The 25,622-nt window shown below is 54.9% G+C and overlaps 1 protein-coding gene and 1 pseudogene across 1 annotated transcript; both read left to right on the forward strand.

Annotated features, from left to right (window-relative positions):
• The first annotated feature begins 53 nt into the window (after positions 1-53).
• ABCD1 (ATP binding cassette subfamily D member 1) lies at positions 54-19,207 on the forward strand. Its single transcript, XM_032265216.1, has 10 exons — positions 54-1,412; positions 4,678-4,858; positions 10,925-11,064; positions 11,154-11,322; positions 11,946-12,040; positions 14,726-14,871; positions 15,172-15,317; positions 17,467-17,551; positions 17,701-17,826; positions 17,970-19,207. Exons 1-10 carry the CDS (start codon positions 513-515, stop codon positions 18,214-18,216), a joined length of 2,235 nt encoding a protein of 744 aa, XP_032121107.1. The 5' UTR covers positions 54-512; the 3' UTR covers positions 18,217-19,207.
• Positions 19,208-23,008: 3,801 nt separating this feature from the next.
• Positions 23,009-23,737, forward strand: LOC116541267 (annotated as a pseudogene).
• Positions 23,738-25,622: the final 1,885 nt, after the last annotated feature.

Genomic DNA, 25,622 nt, shown 5'->3' on the forward strand with positions numbered 1-25,622 from the left:
GCACCCGGACTCCGCCCCCCACCCCTCCTCCGCCTCCTCTCCTTCCCGCGACTCGCCCCTGGGGAGGGGTGAGTGGGTGGGGATTCTGGGCCGGTGGAGGAGTCACTGTCGCTTCAACCAGGCTGCGGAACGGACGGACGCGCCTGGTGCCCCGGGGAGGGGCGCCACCAGGGGAGGAGGAGGAGAAGGTGGAGAGGAAGAGACGCCCTCTCTCCCCGAGACCTCTCAAGGTTCTGACCTCAGGGGCCAGGGCACTGACAGGACAGGAGAGCCAAGTTCCTCCACTTGGGCTGCCCGAAGAGGCCTCGACCCTGGAGGGCCCTGAGCCCACCGCACCAGGGGCCCCAGCACCACCCCGGGGGCCTAAAGCGACAGTCTCAGGGGCCACCGCAAGGTTTCCAGTTGCCTAGACAACAGGCCCAGGGTCCGAGCAACAACCCTTCCAGCCACCTGCCTCAACTGCTGCCCCAGGCACCAGCCCCAGCCCCTGCGCGCCAGCCAGCCCAGGTGACATGCCGGTGCTCTCCACGCCCCGGCCCTGGCGGGGGAGCACGCTGAAGCGCACGGCGGTGCTCCTGGCCCTCGCGGCCTATGGAGCCCACAAAGCCTACCCCTTGGTGCGCCAGTGCCTGGCCCTGGCCAGAGGTCCTCAGGCTCTCGCCAGGGACCCCACACAGGAGGCCTCCGGGGCCGCGACGGCCAAGGCCGGCATGAACCGGGTATTCCTGCAGAGGCTCCTGTGGCTCCTGCGGCTGCTGTTCCCGCGGGTCCTGTGCCGGGAGACGGGGCTGCTGGCCCTGCACTCGGCCGCCCTGGTGAGCCGCACGTTCCTGTCGGTGTATGTGGCCCGCCTGGACGGAAGGCTGGCCCGCTGCATCGTGCGCAAGGACCCTCGGGCCTTCGGCTGGCAGCTGCTACAGTGGCTCCTCATCGCCCTCCCTGCCACCTTCGTCAACAGTGCCATCCGCTACCTGGAGGGCCAGCTGGCCCTGTCTTTCCGCAGCCGTCTGGTGGCCCACGCCTACAGCCTCTACTTCTCCCAGCAGACCTACTACCGAGTCAGCAACATGGACGGGCGGCTTCGCAACCCTGACCAGTCTCTGACGGAGGACGTGGTGGCCTTCGCGGCCTCTGTGGCCCACCTCTACTCCAACCTGACCAAGCCACTCCTGGACGTGGCCGTGACTTCCTACACCCTGCTTCGGGCTGCCCGCTCCCGTGGAGCCGGCACAGCCTGGCCTTCGGCCATTGCCGGCCTCGTGGTGTTCCTCACAGCCAACGTGCTGCGGGCCTTCTCGCCCAAGTTCGGGGAGCTGGTGGCAGAGGAGGCACGGCGGAAGGGGGAGCTGCGCTACATGCACTCACGTGTGGTGGCCAACTCGGAGGAGATCGCCTTCTACGGGGGCCACGAGGTGGGGCAGGTTGGGGTGCTGGGCATGGAGGGAAGCATTTGGCAGGGAGGCCCAGGGGCAGGGAGTCATGAGCGGTGGGGACAGCCTGGGACAGGCCAGGTCTGATGCCAAAGGTGTGGGCAGGCCATGAGAGAGTGAGGCTGGGGTGGGCAGGGCCTTGGGCCACCGTGGACTAGTGGAGGTAGTGGAGAGACAGGAAAGCTGGGTGGGGACTGGCCTGTGCTGGTTGCCTGCATTCTCCAGGCCACTTCTGCTTCCTCTCCTCCTCAAGGAGGTTGTCCTGGCCTTAGAGCTGCGATCCTAGCGGTTTGAGCCTTGAGAGCTCCTGCCCGCTCCACTCCTGGAGGCAGCTAGGAGGAGATGCCTGCCATTCATGAGCGGTAACCGCCGGATGCAGCCTGCTGCCCAGCCCCTCCTGGGCCCCTGGGCCCTTTGAAGTCCGGCGTCCAGCAGAGCTGGCCAGCCAGGCAGGCGGGCATTATGGGCATGACTCAGCCCAAGCAGAGGTTAATGAGCAGCGCCCAGTGCAGCTGTGGGACTTGGGGTCAAGGCCACCGCCTCCTGAGCCCACGGGCCTGCCCAGCTACCAACTGGCTCAGCTGTCTTCCCGGGCCACCAGACCAGAGATGCCGGCCCCAGGCTGCCACTGCGGCGGGACACACTTCCTGCTCCTGGTGTGGCCGCCCTTCCGACCGCCGCCGCTGGGTCTGTCTCCTGGCTCCCTGGTGGGCCGGGGCAGGCAGGCTAGGCAGGCACTGGGAAAGGTTACTCCAGGTCAGCGCTCCCTTTATCTCGGCTCGGCCCCTCCCCTTCCTCGTGCCTGGGGTTGCAGCTGCCTTGAGCCCGTCTCTCTGCTACTCAGTTTCAGTTCCCCAGTGCTTCTTGGGAGGAAGGGCACAATGGCATTCATCCCCTGAAGGCCTGTGTGTGCTCCCTGGGTCAGGTGACCTCTTGCCCTGGGACCTGGACTCACTGACTGTGCACCAGCAGAGAAGCAGGCTTGTCCCCAAACTCCACGGAGAGGGGCATCCCAGGTGTGGGCCAGACTGCAGATTCAGAGAAAAGGCACCTGGACTTCAGCCACCACCCCGGCTTCCCTTTCCTCTTCTCCCGCATGCTGGGCTGCAGGGCCTTGGCAGGCAGCCACAGCCTTGGGCGAGGCACTTGGCACATTCCCTGCAGCTACATTGTCAGCCTTGGCTGGCACCCCTGCCAGCTCCCAGCACGAGTCTGGATGGCCAGGGTGCTTGCTTCAGGAATGGGAGATCGGGCTTTCGGGGAGCTGAGCTATACAGGCCGACCTGGGTGGCAGGGGCAGAAGAGAGATCACTGGTTTTTTAAAGCCTTCATCTGAGCTAGCTTCAGGAAGTAGAGAGATCCCTGGTTGTTTGAAGGCCTTCGTCTGGGCTAGCATCAGGAAGTAGTGTGTTGGCCAAGAGAGTTTGTCAGCTGGGGCAGGAGGGCCCCACATGCGTCTGCAGCCTGTCCGCATAGGCCTCAGCTGGAAAGCTGTGTGGGGTGATAGGACCCCCCGATGGCTGGCTGGGCAGTTATATGGCCCGTGCCAGTTCTGCTGGCTGATGTCTCCGTGGACACTGGCCTAGGCTCAGCTCAGGGCAGAAGCAGCTGACTGGCTGGAGGCCACAGAGTAGAGTATTCTGTCATTCCTGGGATTGCCACGAGGAGGCTTATTGAAACACACGTGCACATGCACGCACACAATCTCTTGCTTGCTCGAGAACAAAGTAAACCTCTCTTGATAAGTCAAAGCATCATTTCAAAAATCTGGTTCTCCTAGCGTCTCTGCCAGTGTGGTCCAAATTCCCACACTGGTTGCTACCATCAAGCTGTATGGGCTTGGGCAGGTCCCTTTGCCTCCCTGGGCTTCAGTGTTCTGTGTACAGTGAGCACGTTAATAACATGCAGTGGGACATGGTGAGAAGCAGATGCAGAGAGACAGGAGAGCACTTGGCAAACAGTGCCTCGCTGGGCAGCTGTTTTCGGATGGCTGTGGGGAGGCAAGGCTGGGGTACATGCCCCTGGACTGAGCCCAGAAACTCAACCCCTTGGCTACCTTGCCCGACACCTCCCACCTTCCCCACTTGTCTGACTGCTGCTGCCACCTCTTCCCTGCAGATGTCCCTTTCCCCTCCTGCTGGTGTCCTGATGTGGTGGTGGCCAGCGCAGGAAGGGAGACAGAAGAGCAGGGGAGGCCTGCCTACTGCTGAGGGAGCGAGGTCCCGGCTCCACAGTCGTCGGGACATCCCCCAGGGCGAGTCCTATAGGGCCCAGCTCAGGAGCACATCCTGGTTTCTGTGGGAAAATGCCATGCAAATTTCTCACCGAAAGGAACTATGGGAGGGGAAAGAGGGGGCTGGGCCAGGCAGGTGGGCATTATGGGTGTGACTCAGCCCAAGCGGAGGTTAATGAGCAATGCTCAGGGTAGCAGTGGGACTTGGGGTCAAAGCTACCCCTGTTTGATGGGGGCAGGGGATGGGGACTGGGTGGGGCCTAAATAGGCCCAGACTCGAACTGAGTTTTTCAGAACCAAGAGACAGGGTCTCATTCTGCTGCCCAGGCTAGAGTGCTGTGGCACCATCACTGCAGCTTCAAGCTCCAGGGCTCCTGTGATCCTCCCACCTCAGCCTCCCAAGTAGCTGGGACTACAGGTGTGTACCACCATGCCTGGTTAATTTTTTAAAATTATTTTTGGTAGAGACAGCATCTCGCTATGATGGACAGGCTGGTCTCCAACTCCTGGGCTCAGGCAATCCTCCCACCTCAGCCTCTTAAAGTGCTGGGACTGCAGGTGTGAGCTACTGTACCCAGCCCAAGAGCACTGCCTCTTGCTGTCCTGCGCTGCTCTTTGCTTAGTTTAGGGGGAAAAATTAGAGCTGATGGATGATCTCTCTGGACCAGGAGGAGGGGGCTGGCAGGGGGAAATGGGCTCTGCAGAAGACAGAAACAAGGTGAGTGCCCTGGACTGGTTTACAGGGCCGACAGGGTCATGGTGAGCATCCTGACTAGACAGGAAGTGGAGAGGGGCTGGAAACCGCACTGGGACATCAGGCAGGCCCTTACACCCCTCACACCTTGAGTTTCAGACCTGGCCCCACCCACTCATAACCCCCCACTCTTGGCCTTCTCATGCCCATCCATGGCATAGCGTGTGTGAGTGGCTCTGGAAGACTCCAACCATCGCCCCCACGGGAGCTGCCCCTGTGCACAGCGACGAAGCCTCTCTGTGTCTGTCACCCCCCACCAGGTGGAGCTGGCGCTGCTGCAGCACTCCTACCAGAACCTGGCCTCGCAGATCAACCTCATCCTTCTGGAACGCCTGTGGTATGTCATGCTGGAGCAGTTTCTCATGAAGTATGTGTGGAGTGCCTCAGGCCTGCTCATGGTGGCTGTTCCCATCATCACCGCCACTGGCTACTCAGAGTCAGGTGAGAGCCAGGGCTCCAGGAGGATCCAGGGCAGGGGCCCGTCCCCCACACCGATAGGTACTGGGCCCACAAGGGCCCAGCTCAGCCAGCCCGCCTCCCACCTCTGTTGCTGGAGCCACCGAGGCCCTGCTGCCACCCTTGATGCTCCCAGAGGTTGGGCTTGCCTTTTTCCCTTCACGCACCTCACGCCCCTTGGTACCACTCAGCCAAGCCCAGGACTGCAAGTCAGGGACACCACACGTCACTTCTCCAGGTGCAGGTACCCTCACCTACCTGTCCCTGTGTTCAACCCAGCTGCACCTTAGGGGTGGGAGGATGTGGGGAGTACCTGGATCACTCCAGCCTTGGTTTCCTCAGCCCTAAAACAGCTCTGGCAAGTTGCAGAGGGGAACCTCACCCTAAGGCATTTTAAAGGAGTGGGGAGCCTGTTCTACCTGTTATTTTAGTGATAAGATTCAACATTTAGGTTTTCTGCATTCCTGGTTTTTTTGTTGTTGTTTTATTTTGTTTTTTGGTTTTTGAAATGGGTCTGTCGCCCAGGCTGGAGTGCAGTGGTGCAACCTTGGCTCCCAGTTCAGCCTCCCCAGTAGCTGGGACTATAGGCACAAGCCACCACACGTGGGTAATTTTCATATTTTTTGTAGAGATAGGGTTTCTCCATGTTGCCCAGACTGGTCTCGAATTCCTAGTCAGATGATCCTCCCGCCTCAGCTTCTCAAAGTGCTGGGATTACATTCCTGTTTTGTTCCTCTACTGGATTGCAACTTCTGCATTCTATTTTTAGTCTGTTCGTGGTTACCCTTTACAAGATCAACTGGCGTACTCGTTAGGTTAATCAATAGCTCCACCTCCTCCTGGACCTTAGAACACAGAAGCAGCCCCTGTGGGGCGTGGCATCATAGCCCAGCCAAGAGTTGGATTTGTACCTTGTTTTTCTTCTTTGCTATCGCCTTATCCATGCACATTGAAACTCGCTAACGGGTTTGTTGATTTCTGTGCTAACCATTTTGTTCTTACATCTCAGTCTCTATGCTCCGTTATCTTCCTCCAAATAGACATCTTTTGAGTTGTTTTTTTTTAACTCACAAGTATACTAGAACAAACAGACATCAGTACTTCTAATTGTGGTTAGTTTTTTAAAAAGGTTCTTTCAGTAAGCGTTTTGTCATGGGAAATTATTGATTATTTATTGTAATTCTTTGTGTTGTTTCGTTTTTGTTTCGGTTTTTGTAGGGGCAGGTTCTTGCTGTGTTGCCCAGGCTAGCGTGGAACTCCTGGGCTCAAGCGGTCCTCCAGCACTGGCCTCTCCAAGTGCTGGCATTACAGGTGTGAGCCACCACACCCAGCCTGTTGTCATTCTTGATTTTTTTTGTTGAAAATGTTTCTATTCCACCCTTATTCCCAAGCTGAAGTTGACTCGCACAATGGAGTCTAGGTGGACGGTTCTTTTCTCTCAGTCCTTTCACAGTGTTTGTCTCCCTGCTTCTTCTGTAGCTGCTGACAAATCGGCCTCCCTGAGTACCTGTGTTTTTCCTCTGGGTACTTTGATGATTTCTTTTCTCTTTAGCTTTGTGTAGTTTCACTATGACATGTTTAGGTGTCATTTTCCGTTTATTCTGCTTGAGACTTGCTATATGTCCTTTGAAGATTCAGGTTTTTCAATCATTCTGGAAGATTCTTAGCTATTATCTTTTCGAATGTTGCCTGACTCTCATTGTTTTACCCTCTTCTGGAACTCCTGCCAGCCATGCTGGGCTTCTCCCTCTCTTCGTTGTGTCTTTTGGTTTCTGTTTACTGGTCCCCATCTCACACTGTCTGTGCCGAATTCTGGGGACTCCCGCAGGCCTGCTTCCTGCCCGCTGGTTCACCAGTTCACCAGTCTTCTCTTTGGCCATGTCTAATTGGAATTGTGCTCACATTTCAGTGACTGGTTCTGTAAGTTCTAGTTGATTCTATTTCAAATAGAAATTTGTAAATGGAAATTTCATTTTTCGAGTACATGTGTCACACTGTTTCTGTGTCTTATTTGCTCATCTTTTTGATGGCTCCTTTTATGCTGCATATCATGTTAGTCAGACTTACTCCACCGTCTCTATCTGATGGTTTGGTCTGCTTCAGTTCTTGAGAGTCTCATTCACCTGTCTTCTGTCTGCTGATCTTCACTCATGGCAGATCAGTTCCTTGTGGGTTTTGCAACAGAACTTCTATGGGGATTGGTGTGGCCTCAATGGAGGGTGTAAGGCCATATTTCCTCTGTTTTGGCCAAGCACTCCGGGGTAAGCCATTGGAGGCCATTTTCATGTTACCTTAGCTAGTGCGGGAAGGGGATGGTTCCTGAATTGAGAGATAGTTTCATTTGAATTCATTTGAACTCCAGGCGCATCATTAGAAATTCTCAGTGCACATAGAGCGCACGATAAGCAAAGAAAGCGTGCTGGTCTTTGCCCGGCCTGCCTCTGCGGCTTTCAAAGGACCTCCTGGCCACCTGCTTCCCTTTGGTCCCAGGAGTTTCCCTTGCTTTCTGTCAGGCTTGGCTCTGCTTGAAATAGTGTTATAGTTTACTCAGTTCGGTGGGAAGAGGATTTTCGATTTGTAAACAAAAGTCTGATTCTCTCCCTGTTCCTGTTTCCACCTCGGGGCTTCCATGCCCTCAGCTGCCCGTGTTGTCCTCTGGGTGACTCACCAAGAGAAAGGATGTAATTCAGGGACTGCACATCAGGGGCAGCCTTGATGCCAGCGTGGGTGCCCAGCCCAGTCGGCATACGTAGCCCCAGGCACCAAGACAGCCCTCAAGACAGCACCTGCAGCCGCCTCTCTCCATGGCTACCCTGGTCGCATTGGGCTGCTCCCTGTGCTGAAGGCCTAGGACTTTCTGAGCCTCTGCCGTGCCAAGCTTTGTGGACGATTCAAAGGAGCACGAGCTCCTGGCCCTGCTCTGGTGGTCCTCAGAGCCAGCAGCCTTTGAAGGCTGTGAAGTGCTCCCTTTCCCCAGCTTGATCAGCTCTGTCCTGTGGCCTTCTGTTTTTTGTTTGTTTTGTTTTGTTTTGTTTGAGACGGAGTCTCACTTTGTCACCCAGGCTGGAGTACAGTGGCACAATCTTGGCTCATTGCAACCTCCAACCCCTGGGTTCAAGCAATTCTCCTGCCTCAGCCCCCCAAGTAGCTGGTACTACAGGCATGCACCACCACACCTGGCTAATTTTTGTATTTTTAGTAGAGATGGGGTTTCACCATGTTGACCAGGCTGGTCTTGAATTCCTGATGTCAGGTGATCCATCCACCTTGGCTTCCCACAGTGCTGGAATTACAGGTGTGAGCCACCATGCCTGGTCCTGTAGCCTTCTTATTTCTGCACTCTTTCCTCTGCTGCCCATGGTTCAGTCCCTCTAGGCAAGGCCTTTCCTGTCTCCTTCCCTGCCTCACTGCTCTCTCCCTGCCCTATATGGCAAGCTCCATGGAGGCAGGGATTTTTGTCTTGTTTTGTCCATACTGTGTACCCTGCACCAGTGGCTAGGGAGGGTTCCAGGTGCTTCAAGGAGGCAGAGCATGCTGGGGGTTGGGTGGGGAGGGTGGGGAAGATTTAGATAAGCTTTGCTCTGCTGACTTGCAAGGAAGATGGGCTCAGGAAAGGGGCAGGACCTATGCCTCCCACTCCAGCCCCAAGAACTTGCTGTGTCCAGCTCCGGGGCCCTGGCCTTAGTTGCCCGAGGCTCCAAGAGAACCCGCAGAGGACAGCTGTTTCTGCGCCAGGATGTCCTGGACACAAAGACCTGTAGACCCTTCCCTTTGTCACAGCGACTGTCCAGCTCTCAGAACACCTGGGGAGAAGGGCTGTGTCCTTGAGGGCACAGTGGGAAGGAAGGTCCAAGGCCTTGACCTTTAGGATGAACATCCACACCCTGCCAGCCCAGTCTATTTTCCCAGTTTCCCAGGCCAGGCCCCTTTCCACCATGCATGGCCCTGAGCAGACTCTGCATTCCATGTCCTCCCCAGCCCCCAGCCAATGATCCCTGAGGGTTCCCCCTCAGGGTCACATGCACCCCTGGATAGAGTCCTCAGGTCCTCCACAGAACCTTCCTTCCTACCACCTCTGTTCCTGTGGGGACTCTAAGGATCAAGAGACGGAGAGTCCAGGCCATTGATGAGGGTCAAGGGTGCTGCCATGGGGTCTACACTGTGACGAAAAAGCAAGTTAAGACAGGAGCAGCTCCTGGGAGAAGCAGGGACCAAACAATATGGCTGTCGGCCCAGAGGGGAAGGGGACAGGCAAGTGGGGCGTGAGGCCAGGCACTGGCCCACACCTGGAACCCAGAACCTCAGGAGGCTGAGGTGAACACATCACCTGAGGTCAGGAGTTTGCGACCAGCCTGGCCAACACGGTGAAACCTGGTCTCTACTAAAAGTACAAAAAAAAATGGCCAGGCTTGGTGGCAGGCTCCTGTAATCCCAGCTACTTGGGAGGCCAAGGCACGAGGCTCACTTAAACCTGGGAGGCAGAGGTTGCAGTGAGCTGAGATCATGCCATTGCACTCCAGCCTGGGTGACAGAGCAAGACTTCATCTAAAAAAATAAGAAAGAAAGTGGAATGTTGGCATTTCAAAGCCAAACAGCCCTGGGCATTACATGACGAAGTTCAGATGTAACCCACGAGGGGCAACATCAGTGGTGCAGGACAGAGGGCAGGTGGAAGGAGCTGGTGGTGCCAAGAAAGAAAGCCAGATGCCTACTGGTGCATTTTAAAGATCAATGTTGTTGAGATGTAATTAACATACCATACAATTCATCCTTTTCAAATGTACAATTTAAATTCATTCGCAGAGTTGTGCAGCCATTACTACTAACTCGAGAATGTTTTTATTTTATTTTATTTCCCAAAGAAACCCCAGAGTCATGAAGAGTCACTCCTCACTCCCTCTCTCCAGCCCCTGGCACTCACTCATCTGCTTCGTGTCTCTGTGGATTTGCCTATCTGGACATTTCCTAGAAATGGAATCATATGCTCCGTGGACTTCTGTGACTAGCTTTCTTCACTGAGCATCATGGTTTCAAGACTCGTCCATGGCGTAAGATGAATCAGCCCTTCATTCCTTTTCATGGCTGAATAATATTCCATTGTACGCCCAGACCACAATTTCTTTATCCGTTCATCCCTTGATGGACATTTGGGTTTCTTCATGTTTTGGCTGTTGTGAATAACGCTGCTGTGAACATCCATGGACAAGTCTCTATGTGCACATATGTTTTCATTTCTAGTGGAGCTGCCAGGTCACATGGTAACTGGAGGGCTCACTTTTTGAGGAGCTGCAAGACTGTTCTCCATAATGGCTGTGCCATTTGACCTTCCTGCCAGCAGTGCTGGAGGTTCCACCTTTCATCCTGGCCAGCACTGGTTATCTCCTTTGCATTCTAACCACCTAGTGGGTGTGAGGAGGTATCTCCTGGTAGTTTCGATTTGCATTTTTCTGATGACTAATGATGCTGAGCCTCTTTTGCTATGCCGAGTGGCCATTTGTATGACTTATTTGGAGAAATGTCTGTTCACTTCCTTCACCCATGTGTGATGGGGTTATCTCTGTTGTTGAGTTGTAAAAGCTCTTTATATATTCTGGATACTGCTCCCTCATCAGGTATGTGGTTCACCATTGCAGTGTTTTCTCCCAGTCTGTAGGTCATCTTTTTCACTGTCTCAATGTTGTCCTTTGGTGCACAAATGTATTTAGTTGGATGAGGTTCAGTTGATCTGTTTTTCTCTTGTTGGTCGTGCTTTTGGTGTCCTAGTGAAGGAACTATTGCCATATCCAAAGTCATGAAGCTTTACCCTTGTTTTCTTCTAAGAGTTTCATAATTTGGGCTACACTACATGTCAGCCTATGCTGCGCTCTAGGTTGGCTTGTCTGTGTGGTGTGGAGAGGTCCCTCTCTTGCGCGTGAAGATAGAGAGAGAGAGATCTGGTAGTCCCAGCACCATTTGCAGAAGAGCCTCGTCTTTCTCTCCAGCGGTTCATTTTTTACTTTCTCCCATCTCTGCCCCTCCCCACCCACCACCCGTCCCTCTTGGGCTTTGCAGATGCAGAGGCTGTGAGGAAGTCGGCCTTGGAGGAGGAGGAGGAGCTGGTCAGCGAGCGCACAGAAGCCTTCACTATCGCCCGCAACCTCCTGACAGCAGCCGCAGATGCCACCGAGAGGATCATGTCGTCTTACAAGGAGGTACCCCTGGCCCAGCCCCACCCTTGCCATCCTTGCCATGCTCCTCTCCCTGCCCATGGCAGGGGCTGAGCCAGAGTCGCCTCCCTCAGGTGACAGAGCTGGCTGGGTACACAGCCAGAGTGCATGAGATGTTCCAGGTGTTTGCAGATGTCCAGCGCTGTCACTTCAAGAGGCCTGGGGAGCTGGAGGACACTCAGCCGGGGTCTGGGACCATAGGCCGGGCCGGTGTCCGTGTGGAGGGCCCCCTGAAGATCCAAGGTAAGGCCGTCCCCTCCCTGTGAGTGACCCCGCGCTTGCTGCTACTACTACCCCAGCTCCTCCCATCCCTGCCCCCTCACTCAGGGCCCCCCATGTGCTCCTGGCCCATCCCAGTCCACCCGAAACAGGAGGGCTGCCCGGCAAGGGGTTTGAGGACTTAGGCCTGGTCGAGCCAGGCCCCTGGAGGGTTTTCTGGGGAGAGGTGCTGCCAGCCACCCTGCTGCCTTGCCCTTTGAGGGCCCTAGCCTGGCTTATTGGTTGAAAACAAGGGGGATGGAGTCCCCTCCCCCATGCAGGGCAGCAAAAGAAAGTTGCGGACAGTGTGCCAGCTGCTGGCTGTCGTGGGAGGCAGGCGCTGCAGAGGAGGCCCCCAGAGGGGAGGGTTCCAGAGGACCAGAGGGTGGCAGCCCAGGGAACCGTACTAGACACTACGGGAATAGTTTGGCTCGTTGAAAGACCTGGCTGTGTTCCCGAGGGGCCCTGGACCACAGGCTGCTGGTGGGGAACTGGCTGGCATGCTGCCACGGGGTGGGAATGAGGGCATACAGCCTGGGGCATGCAGATCCCGCGGAACGCAGGGGGACGCAACCACTCCCTCTCCTCACACTGTGCTCTCTCTGCAGGCCAGGTGGTGGACGTGGAGCAGGGGATCATCTGCGAGAACATCCCCATCATCACGCCCACCGGAGAGGTGGTGGTGGCCAGCCTCAACATCAGGGTAGGTCCGGCGGGGAGGGTGACAGCCAGGCTGGGCTGAGTGCGTGGGGCCAGGGTGCCTGGCCACACATATCTGCCATCCTCAGCCCTTGGCTTCCCGCCTGTCTGTGCTGGCAACAACCGTTGTTCCTAGATCTACGTGGCAGGTGGACCAAGGTCAAGGTGAGACACCAACGTGTCTCTGACTGTTCAGCAGGGGCAACAGAGGTAAGGCTGATAAAAAAGACTAGAGATACCAGGATTGGCCAAGGTACACCCCAGCATTCCTGGCCCTATCATCTGATGCCAGCTCCCCACACTCCCGAGAAAGCCAAGACAGGGGTGGGGGCGCTGGTTCAAACCACTCCTTGACTACCCTGGGAAGACCACAGCAAAGAATCCACAGATCACCTGTGTCCCCAGATGGGGGTTTGGATGGGGCTAGGGAGTGAGGGGGAGACCGGGGTGGAGGGACAGGCAGAGGAGTGACAAGGAGTCACTCATTCATTCATTTAACCAGTGCCCCCTGACCTCTGAGCTGGGCAGCAGAGCCTGAGGTAAATCAGGGGCTCTGCGCTCAGGGAGTCCCCACCGTGGAGGGCACTAAAGTGTTACAAAGGTCTCCAGGTAGACAGCTATACAGGGGACAGCAGGGGTCACAAGAACAGTGGTCAACATCCCTGGGGGTGGTGTGGGTGGGATGACGCCTTGCCCAGGAGTCGCCGCAAGCAAGTGGGCAGGCAGCTGAGGGTGAGGGTAGGGGAGCGAGCGCGGGCTGTGGGCCTGAGGGCAGCTCACAGAGGAGAAAGCAGAGAGGAGGTGAGAGGAGGGGCGTACCAGGGCTCCAGGGACTGGCACAGGTGGTTACCCATCGCTGCAGGCAGTGGCCACTCCTGGGATGGCGGGGGAGCTGATCACCAGTGGGTCCAAGGGGGTGCTTTCCAGGCTGGCCCCAGGCAGCACAGCAGGCAAACTCAGGGAGCCGGGTGTGCAAGATGGGGCCAGGCCAAGGCCCAGCCCCTTGGGAGGGGACAGTCAAGTGGCTGCATTAGCATCCTATGGCTGCTGTCACAAAGTGCCACAAATTTCAAGTGGCTTCCCCAGCAGAGATGGTCTCTCTCCCGGCTGGGGTGACCTGCAGTCCAAGAGGAAGGCGCAGGCGCGGCAGGCTCCTGCCAAGGCCTCTGTCCCAGCTTCTGCTCTGCCCCTCTGCCTCAGCTTCTGTCTCCACACGGCGTTCTCCCTCTGGGTGTGTCCGTGTCTCCGTCCTCCCTTTCCGTCAGGACACGGGTCACACTGCAAATCTAACTCATCATGTCCGCAATGACCCTGTTTCCAAATAAGCTCACACTCCGAGGTAGTAGGGGTTAGGGTTCCCGCATAGGAGTTTCAGGGAACACACTTCCACCTGTGACACTGCCTGAGGTCAAAGACCACAACCTCAGGTCTTCCACGGGAGCCCCATGTAGCGTTGCTGTTGTTACCATGAGCCTCACTGACTCCAGGCCCCACGGCCTCTTCCCTGCACACAGCCCGCCTCCAGCCTGGCTGGCATTTTCCCACAGCAGGCATTTCCTAGCTCCTGCGAGGACCATGGAATCAGTGAATTGAGCCAGAGGTCTGTGATGCTGAGCCAAGGGGAGGCAGAGATGGGAGGCAGTGGGGTCTGTGTATCAGTCTAGACCATAAAGAAAGCGCCTTTTGGGCCGGGTGTGGTGGCTCATGGCTGTCATCCCGGCCTTCTGGGAGGCCAAGGCAGGCAGATCGCTTAAGCCCAGGAGTTCAAGGCCAGTCTGGGCCACAGGGTAAACCCCATCTCTACAAAAATTTTTAAAAATACAAAAATTAGCCGATTGTGGTGACCGTGCCGGTAGTTCCAGCTACTCGAAAGGCTGAAGTGAGAGGATCACTTGAGCTGAGGAGGTTGAGGCTACAGTAAGCCATGATTCCACCTCTGCCCTCTCGCTTGAGCAACAGAGCAAGGCCCTGTCTCATAAAGAACGAACATGCCTTTTGTACCCAGTGACTCAGGAGGCCAAGGCCAGAGAATTGCTTTAGAGGCCAAGAGTTTGAGACCAGCCTGGGCAACACAGCAAGACCCTGTCTCTACAAAAAACATTTTCAAATTAGACAGGCGTGGTGGCGTGCATCTGTAGGCTCAGCTACTCAGGAGGCTGAGGTGGGAAGATCACTTGAGCCCAGGAGCTGGAGGCTGCAGTGAGCTGTGATCGCACCAGTGCACTCCAGCTGGGGAGACAGAGTGAGATCTCATCTCTTGAAAACAAAGTGCCTTTCAGGGCAGTTCCTTAAAACAGGCTGAGAGTCGACCCTGTGGATTCCCAGTGAAGTGGGAGTCGGATGGGATTGAGAGCACCACTAACTGTTGGAACACACCTCCTCGGTCAACTGTGGCGGAATAGCCCTTCCTCTTGTGCTGGCCCCATGTTCTCTAGGCATGTCAGGGCCTGAGGACAGGGCCGGGTCTTGGCCTTTCCTGTGTCCTGGGCCAGACATTTAGCTCGCGCTCAATCTAGCTAGGGCTGGGGATGCTGGATCCCATCCCCGAGGCCCTGCTGTCCCTTATCAAGAGATCAAGAATGGCCTGCCTGCTGGCCTCGGGCATTGGGAGCCTCTCAAGACCAGGCAGGAGGCCACAGGGTGTGGGGAGGGGCCGTGCTCTCTGGCGTCAGTGGCTGTTGCCCCGCAGGTGGAGGAGGGCATGCATCTCCTCATCACGGGCCCCAACGGCTGCGGCAAGAGTTCCCTGTTCCGGGTCCTGGGCGGGCTGTGGCCCACGTACGGCGGCGTGCTCTACAAGCCCCCGCCCCAGCGCATGTTCTACATCCCGCAGAGGTGAGGAGCCTTCTCTTCCCCACCTCTTCCTGCCTGTGCGCTCAGACGTGGCTTCCTGCAGAGGCCCGGGAAGTGGTGGAGAGTCAGCATCTCAGGAGAGGACACCGGTGCTGTCCTCAGAGCCAGGGAGGGGCTATGCTGCCTGCTCCCTCCACACCCACCCCAGCCCCCGCCCTGTCTGTTTGGGGCCTGTGTGGGGTATGTGCACGGGTAGTGATGTGGACCCCACCTGGGAGGCACAGAGCATCTTGGGGAAAGCAGGGCTGGCCCTTCCCTCCGTGACACCCAGCTTTCCCACAGGCCCTACATGTCTGTGGGCTCCCTGCGTGACCAGGTGATCTACCCGGACTCAGTGGAGGACATGCGAAGGAAGGGCTACTCAGAGCAGGACCTGGAGGCCATCCTGGACATTGTGCACCTGCACCACATCTTGCAGCGGGAGGGAGGTAGGAGGCCCAGGGCCAGCAGCCGCCCTTCGTCCCGCCCTGGCCTCTCCCTTGGCCTCCAGGGGGTGAAGATTATCTCCACATCCCGGAGTCTAAAGTGCCAGGTGCCACAGGGGTGGGGCAGAGGGTGCTACCTCCGAGGCATGCCTACCAGGGAGGACCAGCCCCACACAGATGGCCCCAGGTGGCATGGGTACCCTAGGGAAGGGGGCACCTCAGGGGCGTGCACCTCATTGGGGAACCTAGGACACCCTCTCCCAGAGGAAGGAGGTCTGAGCTGAGACCTGCAGAATGCTGAGTGATCACCCTGTCCAGGAGCCAGGAACAGCAGGGCGGAGTGCAGCCTGCGGTCTTGGTGACAGGAGAGGCTAGCTCACAGAAGGCCCTCTGGACCAGGCAGGAGCCTGGGCTTTCCCTGAGCGGGATCAGATGCTCTTGGAAGGACCATGCGGCAGTGGGCAGGGGCAGCATAGGAGAGGCAGGCCCACATGTGTGGGGACGGGCGCTGTCAGGTTTGTGCAGAGGTTTGGAGGGGCTGGGGTGAGCAGAGTCGGGTAGATTCTGAGACAACCTCTTGGGAGAGGAGGCCAGGCTGAGCTGTTGTCTTGACCAGGGCTTATCAAGGAGCGCTGTATGTCCGTAGTGTTCATCATGCCTAGTGTGGAGGAGGAGAGTGGGTGCACCTGCAGGGACAGTGGGCAGAGTGTCCAGTTCTGTCTTTGAATTCTGAGCCTCTGGGTTCTGTCTCCAGCCCCCACTGCTGGGTGAGAGATGGCCTTGAGCAAGGACCCCGCCTCCTGGGGCTCCCTTCATGGTTCAAGGACATGGGCACCAAGCCCCTGGCCTGGCCCTGCCTCTTGATCCTGCTGCCTTCTGCCTGGACGCGCGTGGTCCCTCCCACCTCTGTGGCAGCCCTGAGTCCCCAGGGCCTGTGGCCGGCCAGCATGAGCCATTAGGATGGAGTTCAGCTGCAAGGAACAGAACTGGTCTCCCCACAATCGTGGCTGAGATCATTCGTGAGTGTATCCTACTGAGCTGTCAGGTCCCAAGAGAGGCAGGCCATGGTTGCCAGGGCTGGTCCTGCTCTGCCAAGGCCCCAGGGCTCCAGGCTTTTCTACTAGGTCACTCTGCTGTGTGTGGCCTCCATTCCCAAAGTCACCTCATGATCCAGGAGAGCTGCTGCAGCCCTCACATCGTGTCACAGGCTATAGGATGGAGGAAGTGGAGGGGAAGGGGCAAAAGGTATGTGCCATCTATCTTTTAAGGAAGGTTCCAGAAGCCACCATATCATTGGCCACAATTTTGTCTCATGGTCATACCTCACCACAAGGCCGCCTGGGAAGCGCGATCGCTGTTCTGGGTGGCCACATGCCCTGTCGTTACTTCTAGCCCTGGGCCACAGGGGAAGGCAGCATGGGGAGAAGACAAGAGGGGTCGCTTCTGCCTCAGCACCCCAACCCGATGCAGCGGCTGACTCACCTGCTCACTCGAGCAGCCCACGCGAGCCTTGCCGAGGTGCTGGCACAGGGCAGTGATGGCGAGCCTTCTATGGGTGGCGAGCCCCCGGCCTGGGGAGAGCAAGCTGGCCACTCTGGGGCTCTGTGCCAAGAAACTTGAGTGGGCGCCCTGGGGCTGCCATAAACTGCATGGGTGGGTCATCTCCTGGATCCAGCAGCCCAAGATCCAGGGCCCAGCAGGGTGGGTTCCTTCCGGGGCCATCAGGAAGGATGTGTTCCAGGCCTCTGGCCTTGGCACGCAGACGGCCGGCCTCGCCCTCTGTATCTTCACATCTCGTTCCCTCTGTGCACATCCTCTGTCCGTACACCCCTTTGTATGAGGACACAGTCATACTTAATTAGGGTCCACTCTGGTGACCTTATCTTAGTGTGATCACCTCTGTTAAGGCCCTATCTCCAAATAAGGTCACACTGAAGTGCTGCAGCTGGGACTCCACCATATCTGCTCTAGGGAAACACACGATTCCATTCCCCCTCCTCCATGATGAATGCCTGGCAGACAGACAAGGACGCAGAGGCACGGGGGCCCTGTCTTTTCAGCCAGCTCACTCCCGCAGCTGCCCCAGCTCCCCAGCTGGCCTCCAGGGCTCAGTGCTGGTTGAACTGAGCCAAGCCCCTTGCCCCCTGCCCAGGTTGGGAGGCCGTGTGTGACTGGAAGGATGTCCTGTCGGGCGGTGAGAAGCAGAGAATCGGCATGGCCCGCATGTTCTACCACAGGTGAGCACTCCAGGCTGGCAGACTCCCTGGGGTCCCCTGGGAGGGGAAGCAGCAGGCATGGAGAGGCCTGGGCTCCATGGAGCCCTAGCTTGGATGGGGTGCCAGGCGTTGGAGGGTTCACAGACTCTCCTCTTGGCCCCAATCACCAGGCCCAAGTACGCCCTCCTGGATGAATGCACCAGCGCTGTGAGCATCGACGTGGAAGGCAAGATCTTCCAGGCAGCCAAGGACGCGGGCATCGCTCTGCTCTCCATCACCCATCGTCCCTCCCTGTGGTAGGCACCCTCTCTCCCTGCCTGGGGTCAGGTGGGAGTGGCAACCTGAAGGGAGGAGGTGGTCTGGTGGGCCCAGCAGCGGCACGCGGCTTCCATCGGCAGACCTGGTATCATTCCCCTGACCCTGTCCCTGTCCTGGCCAGGAAGTACCACACACACTTGCTACAGTTCGATGGGGAGGGCGGCTGGAAGTTCGAGAAGCTGGACTCGGCTGCCCGCCTGAGCCTGACCGAGGAGAAGCAGCGACTGGAGCAGCAGCTGGCGGGCATTCCCAAGATGCAGCGGCGCCTCCAGGAGCTCTGCCAGATCCTAGGCGAGGCTGTGGCCCCAGCACAGGCACCAGCACCAAGTCCACAAGGCCCTGGCGGCCTCCATGGTGCCTCCACCTGACAAGGCCCTGCCCCGCTCTCAAGCTCGGATCACATGAAGGAGACAGCAGCAACTACCCATGCCCACCCTGTCCTGCATGCCTGGCCCTCCTCCTAGAAGACCCTTCCCGCCCTTGGGAAAGTAGCCATGGAGGGTGGCACCCTGCATCTCTCCCCCCATCCCCCATCCCTCCCGCTCCCTGGGGAGCTGCTCCACAGTGACTGGGCCCTGTCCAGGGCAGTGAGTCCTTGACTGTGCTCCACGGAGGGAGCTGGGGCACAGGGGGCCCCAGTGCTGGCCACACAGCAGCGCAGCTAAGCACCAGGGACCCCTCACACCACAGCCCCTGGCACTGCAGGCAGCCTCCCTCCAAAGACAGGAGTGTCCACAATTCCCTCCTCAGTCTCTCAAAGACCCCATGCTCCATCCCCCGAGGGTGGTCAGCCGAGGCTTCCGTCCCACGAGATGCCATAAAAGCCCCCCGGTGGAACCCATGGTCAGAGCCCCTCACCTGCATCCTCTCCCCCCAGGAGCCCCAGAGAGCCTGAGGGAGAGGGATGCACAGCGCTGCCTTCCAAATGAGAGCGTAGCCCAGCCCTTGGTCCCTTGCCGCCTCTTTCCACTGCCTAATTTATTGGATTCCCTATTCATAGCCATCTCCATGGCCAATGTGACTACCCTGCCAGCAGCAAGGGCAGCCCAGCCTCTGAGTCCCATGGGGCCCCGGCTCCCACTGGTGCCAAACCCAGCCCCTGGGGCCATCACCCCGCCAGCCTACACTGCCAGCCGCCACCGGGCCGCACAGGCCTCTGCTTGCCAGCCAGGAGTGCAGGCACCATGTTCCCAGCTCAGTGCCAAAGAAGGGTCACCTGGGGGAGCTGTCTGCAGAGCCAGCGCCTGCCCGAGGGAGACCCCACTGCCACCGTGTGCCTTTCCCAGGCCTTCAGCCCTTGGGCTGGGCGCCACCCCCAGTCCCCCAGTAAAAGCCTCCATTGGCAAATGCAGTCCTTCCTCTGTGCCTTGTACCTCGGCTTCTGGTGGTGTCTGCTGCGGGTCTCAGGGAGAGATGGAGAGGAGGGAGTGGGTTGCCTGTGGGGGAAAGAGTGAGCTGGGGAAAGGAATGGGCCGGACCCCCAAACCCCTCCGCCAGGGAAAGTTACCAGAAGACATGGTCCAGCCCTCTGCGGAGCTTCACGCGGAGACTCAGGGTTCCTGTGCTGTGGCTCTTCTAGGGACAGGGGGCCGCTTGTGCAGGGACCTGAGGGGAATCAGAGGCATAGCCCAGGGTGTTCATACTGCATGCAGAGGAAGGGAGGGCTGTGGCCCTCGGGCCTTGCAGGCCACACTACAGAGCCAGGACTTAGCCCAGAGGCCACCGAGGAGCTCTCAGCAACAGGGAAGAAATGTGGAGTTCTGCAGGCATGTGGCTGCATGTGAGGGTGACTGGGTGGAATGGAGTGCCGCAGCCCACCTGGCCTCAGAAGCACGAAAAATGAGAACATCCATGCGGCCAGACCTTTATGCATGGATGGCCATAGCGTCCCAAAGGTGGGGCAGGCCGACTGCCCATCAGCAGAGAAAAGGACAAACAGCCTGCCCGCACAGTGCAGTGCCATTCAGCCGTAACATGACACAGATGGACCTAGAAGAAGCCAGACAGATGTCCAGAATAGGCAAACTCATTGGGAAAGAGAGCAGAATAGTGAGTGCCAGGGGCTGGGGTGGGGGAAGGAAAATGGGGGGGGGGGAATTCCTTTTAAAAAAAGAATTGTAGAGAGAGATCCAAGATGGCTAAGCACTAGCAGCTCGGGAATGTAGCTCCCACTGAAAGAGCAGAGAACGGGAGGACGCCACACTTTCAGATCAATTTTTGTTGCTCACCCACCGGGAGATTCCCATCGGAGGAGCCCCACGTGTCGCCAGCGCGACTCTTGAGGCCGGTGAGGCGGTTTTGCCGCTGCCTTGGAGCGGCGGTTCTTGGTGCAGAGTCAGAAAGGCACCATCAATCTTAAAGCTGCTGTTTTGGCTGGCGCAGTGGGTTGCTCAGATTCTAGCGCCGGGAATCAACAAGTTGGACGTCCATTCAGAAACCCAACTATAAAGACGGTAATTATAAAGACCACAGATGGATAAACCTATAAAGAAGGGAAGAAAACAGCCTAAAAAGGCTGAGAATACCCAAACTCAGAATGCCTCTCCCTCTACAGGGGATCACAGTTCCTCATCAGCAACAGAACAAGGCCTGATGGAGAAAGACTGTGTTCCATTAGCAGAAGCTGACTTTAAAAAGTGGATGATAAGAAACTTCTGGGAATTAAAAGAACTTGTTCTAATCCAATGCAAAGAAACTAAGAACTTTGAAAAAAGGTTTGATGAAATGTTAAAAATAACACACAATTTAGAGAGGAATATAAGTGAATTAATGGAGCTGAAAAATACAACACGAGAACTTCACGAACTATGTACAAGTTTTAACAGCCGAATCGATCAAGCAGAATAAAAGATATCAGAGGTCGAAGACCAACTTAATGAAATAAAACGACAAGATTAGAGAAAAAAGGATTAAAAGGAGCGAGCAAAGTCTCCAAGAAATATGGGACTATGTGAAAAGACCTAATCTACGCTTGATAGGTGTACCTGAATGTGACAAAGCGAATCAATCCAAGCTGGAAAATACGCTTCAGGATATTATTCAGGAAAACGTTCCCAACCTAGCAAGGCAGGACAATATTCAACTCCAGGTAATACAGAGAACACCACAGAGATTCCTCAAGAAGACCAACCTCAAGGCACATAATCGCCAGATTCACTAGGGTTGAAATGAAAGAGAAAATACTGAGGGCAGCCAGAGAGAAAGGTCAGGTTACCCATAAAGGGAAGCCCATCAGACTCACAGCAGATCTCTCAGCAGAAACCCTACAAGACAGAAGAGAGTGGGGGCCAATATTCAACATCCTTAAAGAAAAGAACTTTCAACCCAGAATTTTACATCCAGCCAAACTAAGCTTCATAAGCGAAGGAAAAATAGAATGTTTTGTGAACAAGCAAGCACTCAGAGATTTCATCACCACCAGGCCTGCTTTACAAGAGCTTCTGAAAGAACCACTACAAATAGAAAGGAACAACTAGTATCAGCCTTTCTAAAAAATACCAAAAAATAAAGAACATCAACATATTTAAGAAATTGCATCAACTAATGGGCAAAACAGCCAGCTAACATTAAATGACAGTATCAAACACACATATATTATTATTAATTCTAAATTTAAATTGACTAAATCCCCCAATCCAAAGACACAGACAGGCAAAAAAAGCCAAAACCCATCGGTATGCTGCATCCAGATCCATCTCACATGCAAGGATACAGAAAGACTCAAAACAAAGGGATGGAGAAAGATTTACCAACCAAATGGAGAGCAAAAATAAATAAATAAATAAAAAGCAGGAGTTGATTTAAAGCAACAAAGATCAAAAGAAGCAAAGAAGGACATTACATAATGATAAAAGGATCAATGCAACAAGAAGAGCTAAAGATTCTAAATATATATGCACCCAATACAGGAATACCCAGATATATAAGACTTATAAAGAGACTTAGACTCCCACACAATAATAGTGGGAGACTTCAACATCAATATTAGACAGATCAATGAGACAGAAAATTAACAACGATATCCAGGATTTGAACTCAGATCCGGAACAAGTAAACTTAATTAACATTTATAGAACTCTCCACTTTAAACATACAAAATATACACTCTTACCAGCACCACGTCACACCTATATACAGGTTTAAATGAAATATTGGTTGGCTGCTTGTTTGTTATTTTCTTCCCTCATTTTTTTTTTCATGTCTCTATTATTAAGCACAATTATAGGCATACCCATTTTTAGACTGCATTCTAGCCTGGGCAATAAAGCAACACCCCCGTTCTCTCTCCCTCTTCCTCTTTCTCTTTATTCCTCTCCTTCATTCTTTTTTTTTCTTTCTTCTTTTTTTTTTTTTTTTAGAAAAAAAAAAAGAATCTGTCAGATCACTGTCCCTGAATTCTCTCTATCCCTGACTCTGTCAACACTGGCTTCACCTTTTTTGTGTTAGCTGCATCTCACGAGATCATTAGATAACTTCTGTTTGCTGTATTGTGATAAAGCGGACAAATGAACACTGTATTTTTTTATTTTTGCAGAGATGGGGGTCTCACTATTTTGATCAGGCTAGTCAGAAACTCCTGGCCTCAAGTGACCCTCCTGCCGTGGCCTCCCAAAGAGCTAGGATTGCAGGCATGAGCCGCCACACCAAGTCTAACAACTTTTTTTTTTTTTTTTTTGAGACAGAATCTCACTCTGTTGTCCAGGCTGAAGTGCGGAAAAAAAAAAAAAGAAGAAGAAGAAAAGTTGAGCAAGTTTGATTTACTGGACACCCAAAAACTAGAGACCAAACATTGTTTTCAAGTTCACGTTGGACATTTACTAACACTCATCATGCCCTAGGCTGCAAAACAAGACAACAAATAGCTAAAGGACTGGTATCATACCAGCATGTTCTCAATGCAATAGAAAAAAGGCAGAAATTGGCAACCAAACTAAAATTAGGGGCTCCCCCATTTTTGGAAATTTAAATTTAAAAATACACTACTGGCCTGCACCATGCCTGCACCATGGCTCACAGCTATCATCCTAGCACTTTGGGGGGCCAAGGTGGGAGGATCCCTTGAGCCCAGGAGTTCAAGACCAGCCTGGGCAACATAGTGAGACCTTCATCTCTGTAACAATAAATTACATTATTTTTGCTTCTTCTCCGAGAAAACACCAAATGGCAGATGACGTCGGTGCACTGGCGGGGGGGGCGGCTGGGGGCCCTGGGATGGGGAACCGCGGCCACATGATCAAGGACATGAAGATCAAGACACTGGAGGAGATCTGTGTCTTCGCTCCGCCCATCAAGGAATCTGAGATCATTGACTTTTTCCTGGGGGCCTCTCTCAAGGTGAGGTTTTGAAGATTTTGCCGGTGCAGAAGCAGACCTGTGCTGGCCAGTGCACCAGGTTCAAGGCGTTTGTTGCTACTGGGTACTAAAATGGTCATGTCAGACTGGGTGTTAAGTGCTGCAAGGAGGCGGCCACTGCCATCCGTGGGGCCATCATCCTGGCCAAGCTCTCCATTGTCCCCGTGCGCAGAGGCTACTGGAGGAACAAGATGGGCAAGCCCCACACCGTCCCTTACAAGGTGACGGGCCGCTGTGGCTCTGTGCTGTTGCGCCTCATCCATGCGCCCTGGGGCACTGGCATCATCCCAGCACCTGTGCCCAAGAAGCTGCTCATGATGGCTGCTATCAGTGACTGCCACCCTGGGCAACTTCGCCTAAGCCACCTTTGATGCCATCTCTAAGACTTACAGCTACCTGACTCCAAACCTCTGGCAGGAGACTGTATTCACCAAGTCTCCCTACCAGGAATTCACGGACCACCTCATCAAGACCCACACCAGAGTCTCCGTGCAGAGGACCCAAGCTCCAGCTGTGGCTACAACACAAGAAAAATAAAGTGAATTAACCCTGAAAAAAAATTAAATACTTTTTTTAGTTTAAAAAATAAAAAATAGGCCGGGCACAGTGGCTCACGCCTGTAATCCCAGCACTTTGGGAGGCCGAGGTGGGCAGATCACCTAAGGTCGGGAGCTCAAGACCAGCCTGACCAACATGGACAAACCCCGTCTCTACTAAAAATATGAAATTAGCAGGGTGTGGTGGCACACGCCTGTAATCCCAGCTACTTGGGACACTGAGGCAGAAGAACTGCTTGAACCCGGGAGGTGGAGGTTGTGGTGAGGCGAGATCATGCCACTGTACTCCAGCCGGGGCAATAAGAGCGAAAGTCCATCTCAAAAAAAAAAGTGTAAAAAATGACAAATAAACAGGCCGGGCGTGGTTGCTCACGCCTGTAATCCAAGCACTTTGGAGGCCAAGGCAGGCGGATCACCTGAGGTTGGGAGTTCAAGACCAGCCTGACCAACCTGGTAAAACCCTGTCTTAAAAAAAAAAAAAAAAATACAAATACAAATAAACAATATAATGAAGGACAAAGGGATCTCCCTCCAGGTACCACTGCGAGCTGAAACATCAGGGGCACCCGGGGGCAAAACACATGGGTGGGAACAACTACAGCCCTCGCTTCTCCAAGCCCCCGCTAAAAGGAGTGCAAAGAAATTGCAGATGTAAAAGGGAAGAGTTCACAGTAGAATGAGAACAGCAGTGCCTGCCAGGAACATCATAGAAGCTGGAAAACAAGGGGGAGAGTGATAACTGATTCAAGAGATCAGAGCGAACTTTGAAACAAGTAGTGGGAGGCACCAGGGGCCTGTGCCCACAGAGGAAAGGCCACATGAGGCCACTGCCCAGAAGAGAGACCTTGGAAGAAACCAGCCCCCCTGGCACCGTGACCCTGGGCTTCCAGCCTGTAGGACTGTCAACCATTACAGTGTTGGACTGACGCTGTAAAGAAAGAAGTAGTGATAGCAGACATGGTTGTTTAACACCAGTTCTAAAAGGGGGAAGGCAGCCGCCATGGTGAAAGGACACCCAAGCCTCCTGCAGGAGAGGCCCACGTGGGGAGGAACCAATACCCTGACAGGTTCCAGCAACAGTCATAGCCCACCTGCCAGCCACACAAAGCCACCCCCGCAGATGACTTCAGATCATTCCTTCTTCATGCAAACTCCAAGCCACGACTAGCCTTTCTTTTGTTTATTAGCTTTAAATTTTTTAATTTTAATTTATTTTTGTAGAGACAGGGTCTTGCTCGTTTGTCCAGGCTGGTCTCCATATGCTGGGCTCAAGCGATCCTCTCGCCTCTGCCTCCCGAAGGAAGTGCTGGGGTTATAGTCATGAGCCACTGTCCCCGGCCTCAGAGCTGGCCTTTCTTGAATTCTGATCCACAGAAATTGTGAAAATGTTTGTTGATCACCTCCTGCCTTCAAAGATGGATTTGTTGAAGATGAAGGTCCCGGGCTTCCCATTAGGAAAAGCATAGTCTGCATATGAATAAAGAATGTTCTCCCATTACAGCCCCATGGCCAGAGATGGACACTATTTAAGGTGACTCTGGAATATTCTTCCAGCAAATAGCCCAGGGTCTACCCACAAAGGTCTATGCTGCTGGGGAGAGGAGGCCTTTCACTTTTGGGAGTCAGGTCTCCAGAAGGCCCTTCCATGTTTCTCTGTGGCTCTTGTGGCCTTCAGAGCCAAGGAACATGAAATAGATGCAAAAACAGGTCCCTTGGGCACCCGCAGCGCCTGGATGTCAGCACTGGGAGAAACCGCCTCAGATCACCTGTAAAACCCAAAAATCTCTGAGCTCAGCATCCCCACTTACTTTTTTTTTTTTTGAAAGAAAGAAAGAGAAAGGGGGAGAGAGAACAGGAGTCTTGCT

Source organism: Sapajus apella, unplaced genomic scaffold, assembly GCF_009761245.1.
Source record: "Sapajus apella isolate SASKATOON/1434 unplaced genomic scaffold, GSC_monkey_1.0 scaffold149, whole genome shotgun sequence".
NCBI classification, from domain to species: Eukaryota; Metazoa; Chordata; class Mammalia; order Primates; family Cebidae; genus Sapajus; species Sapajus apella.

Bases quoted from the DNA above. Each gene is read 5' to 3' on its own strand.
- ABCD1 (XM_032265216.1), top strand. From the start codon at position 513: ATGCCGGTGCTCTCCACGCCCCGGCCCTGGCGGGGGAGCACGCTGAAG. The intron at 17,552-17,700 runs GTGAGCACTCCA...CCCAATCACCAG, and splicing joins GCCCGCATGTTCTACCACAG to GCCCAAGTACGCCCTCCTGG. The intron at 17,827-17,969 runs GTAGGCACCCTC...TGTCCTGGCCAG, and splicing joins ACCCATCGTCCCTCCCTGTG to GAAGTACCACACACACTTGC.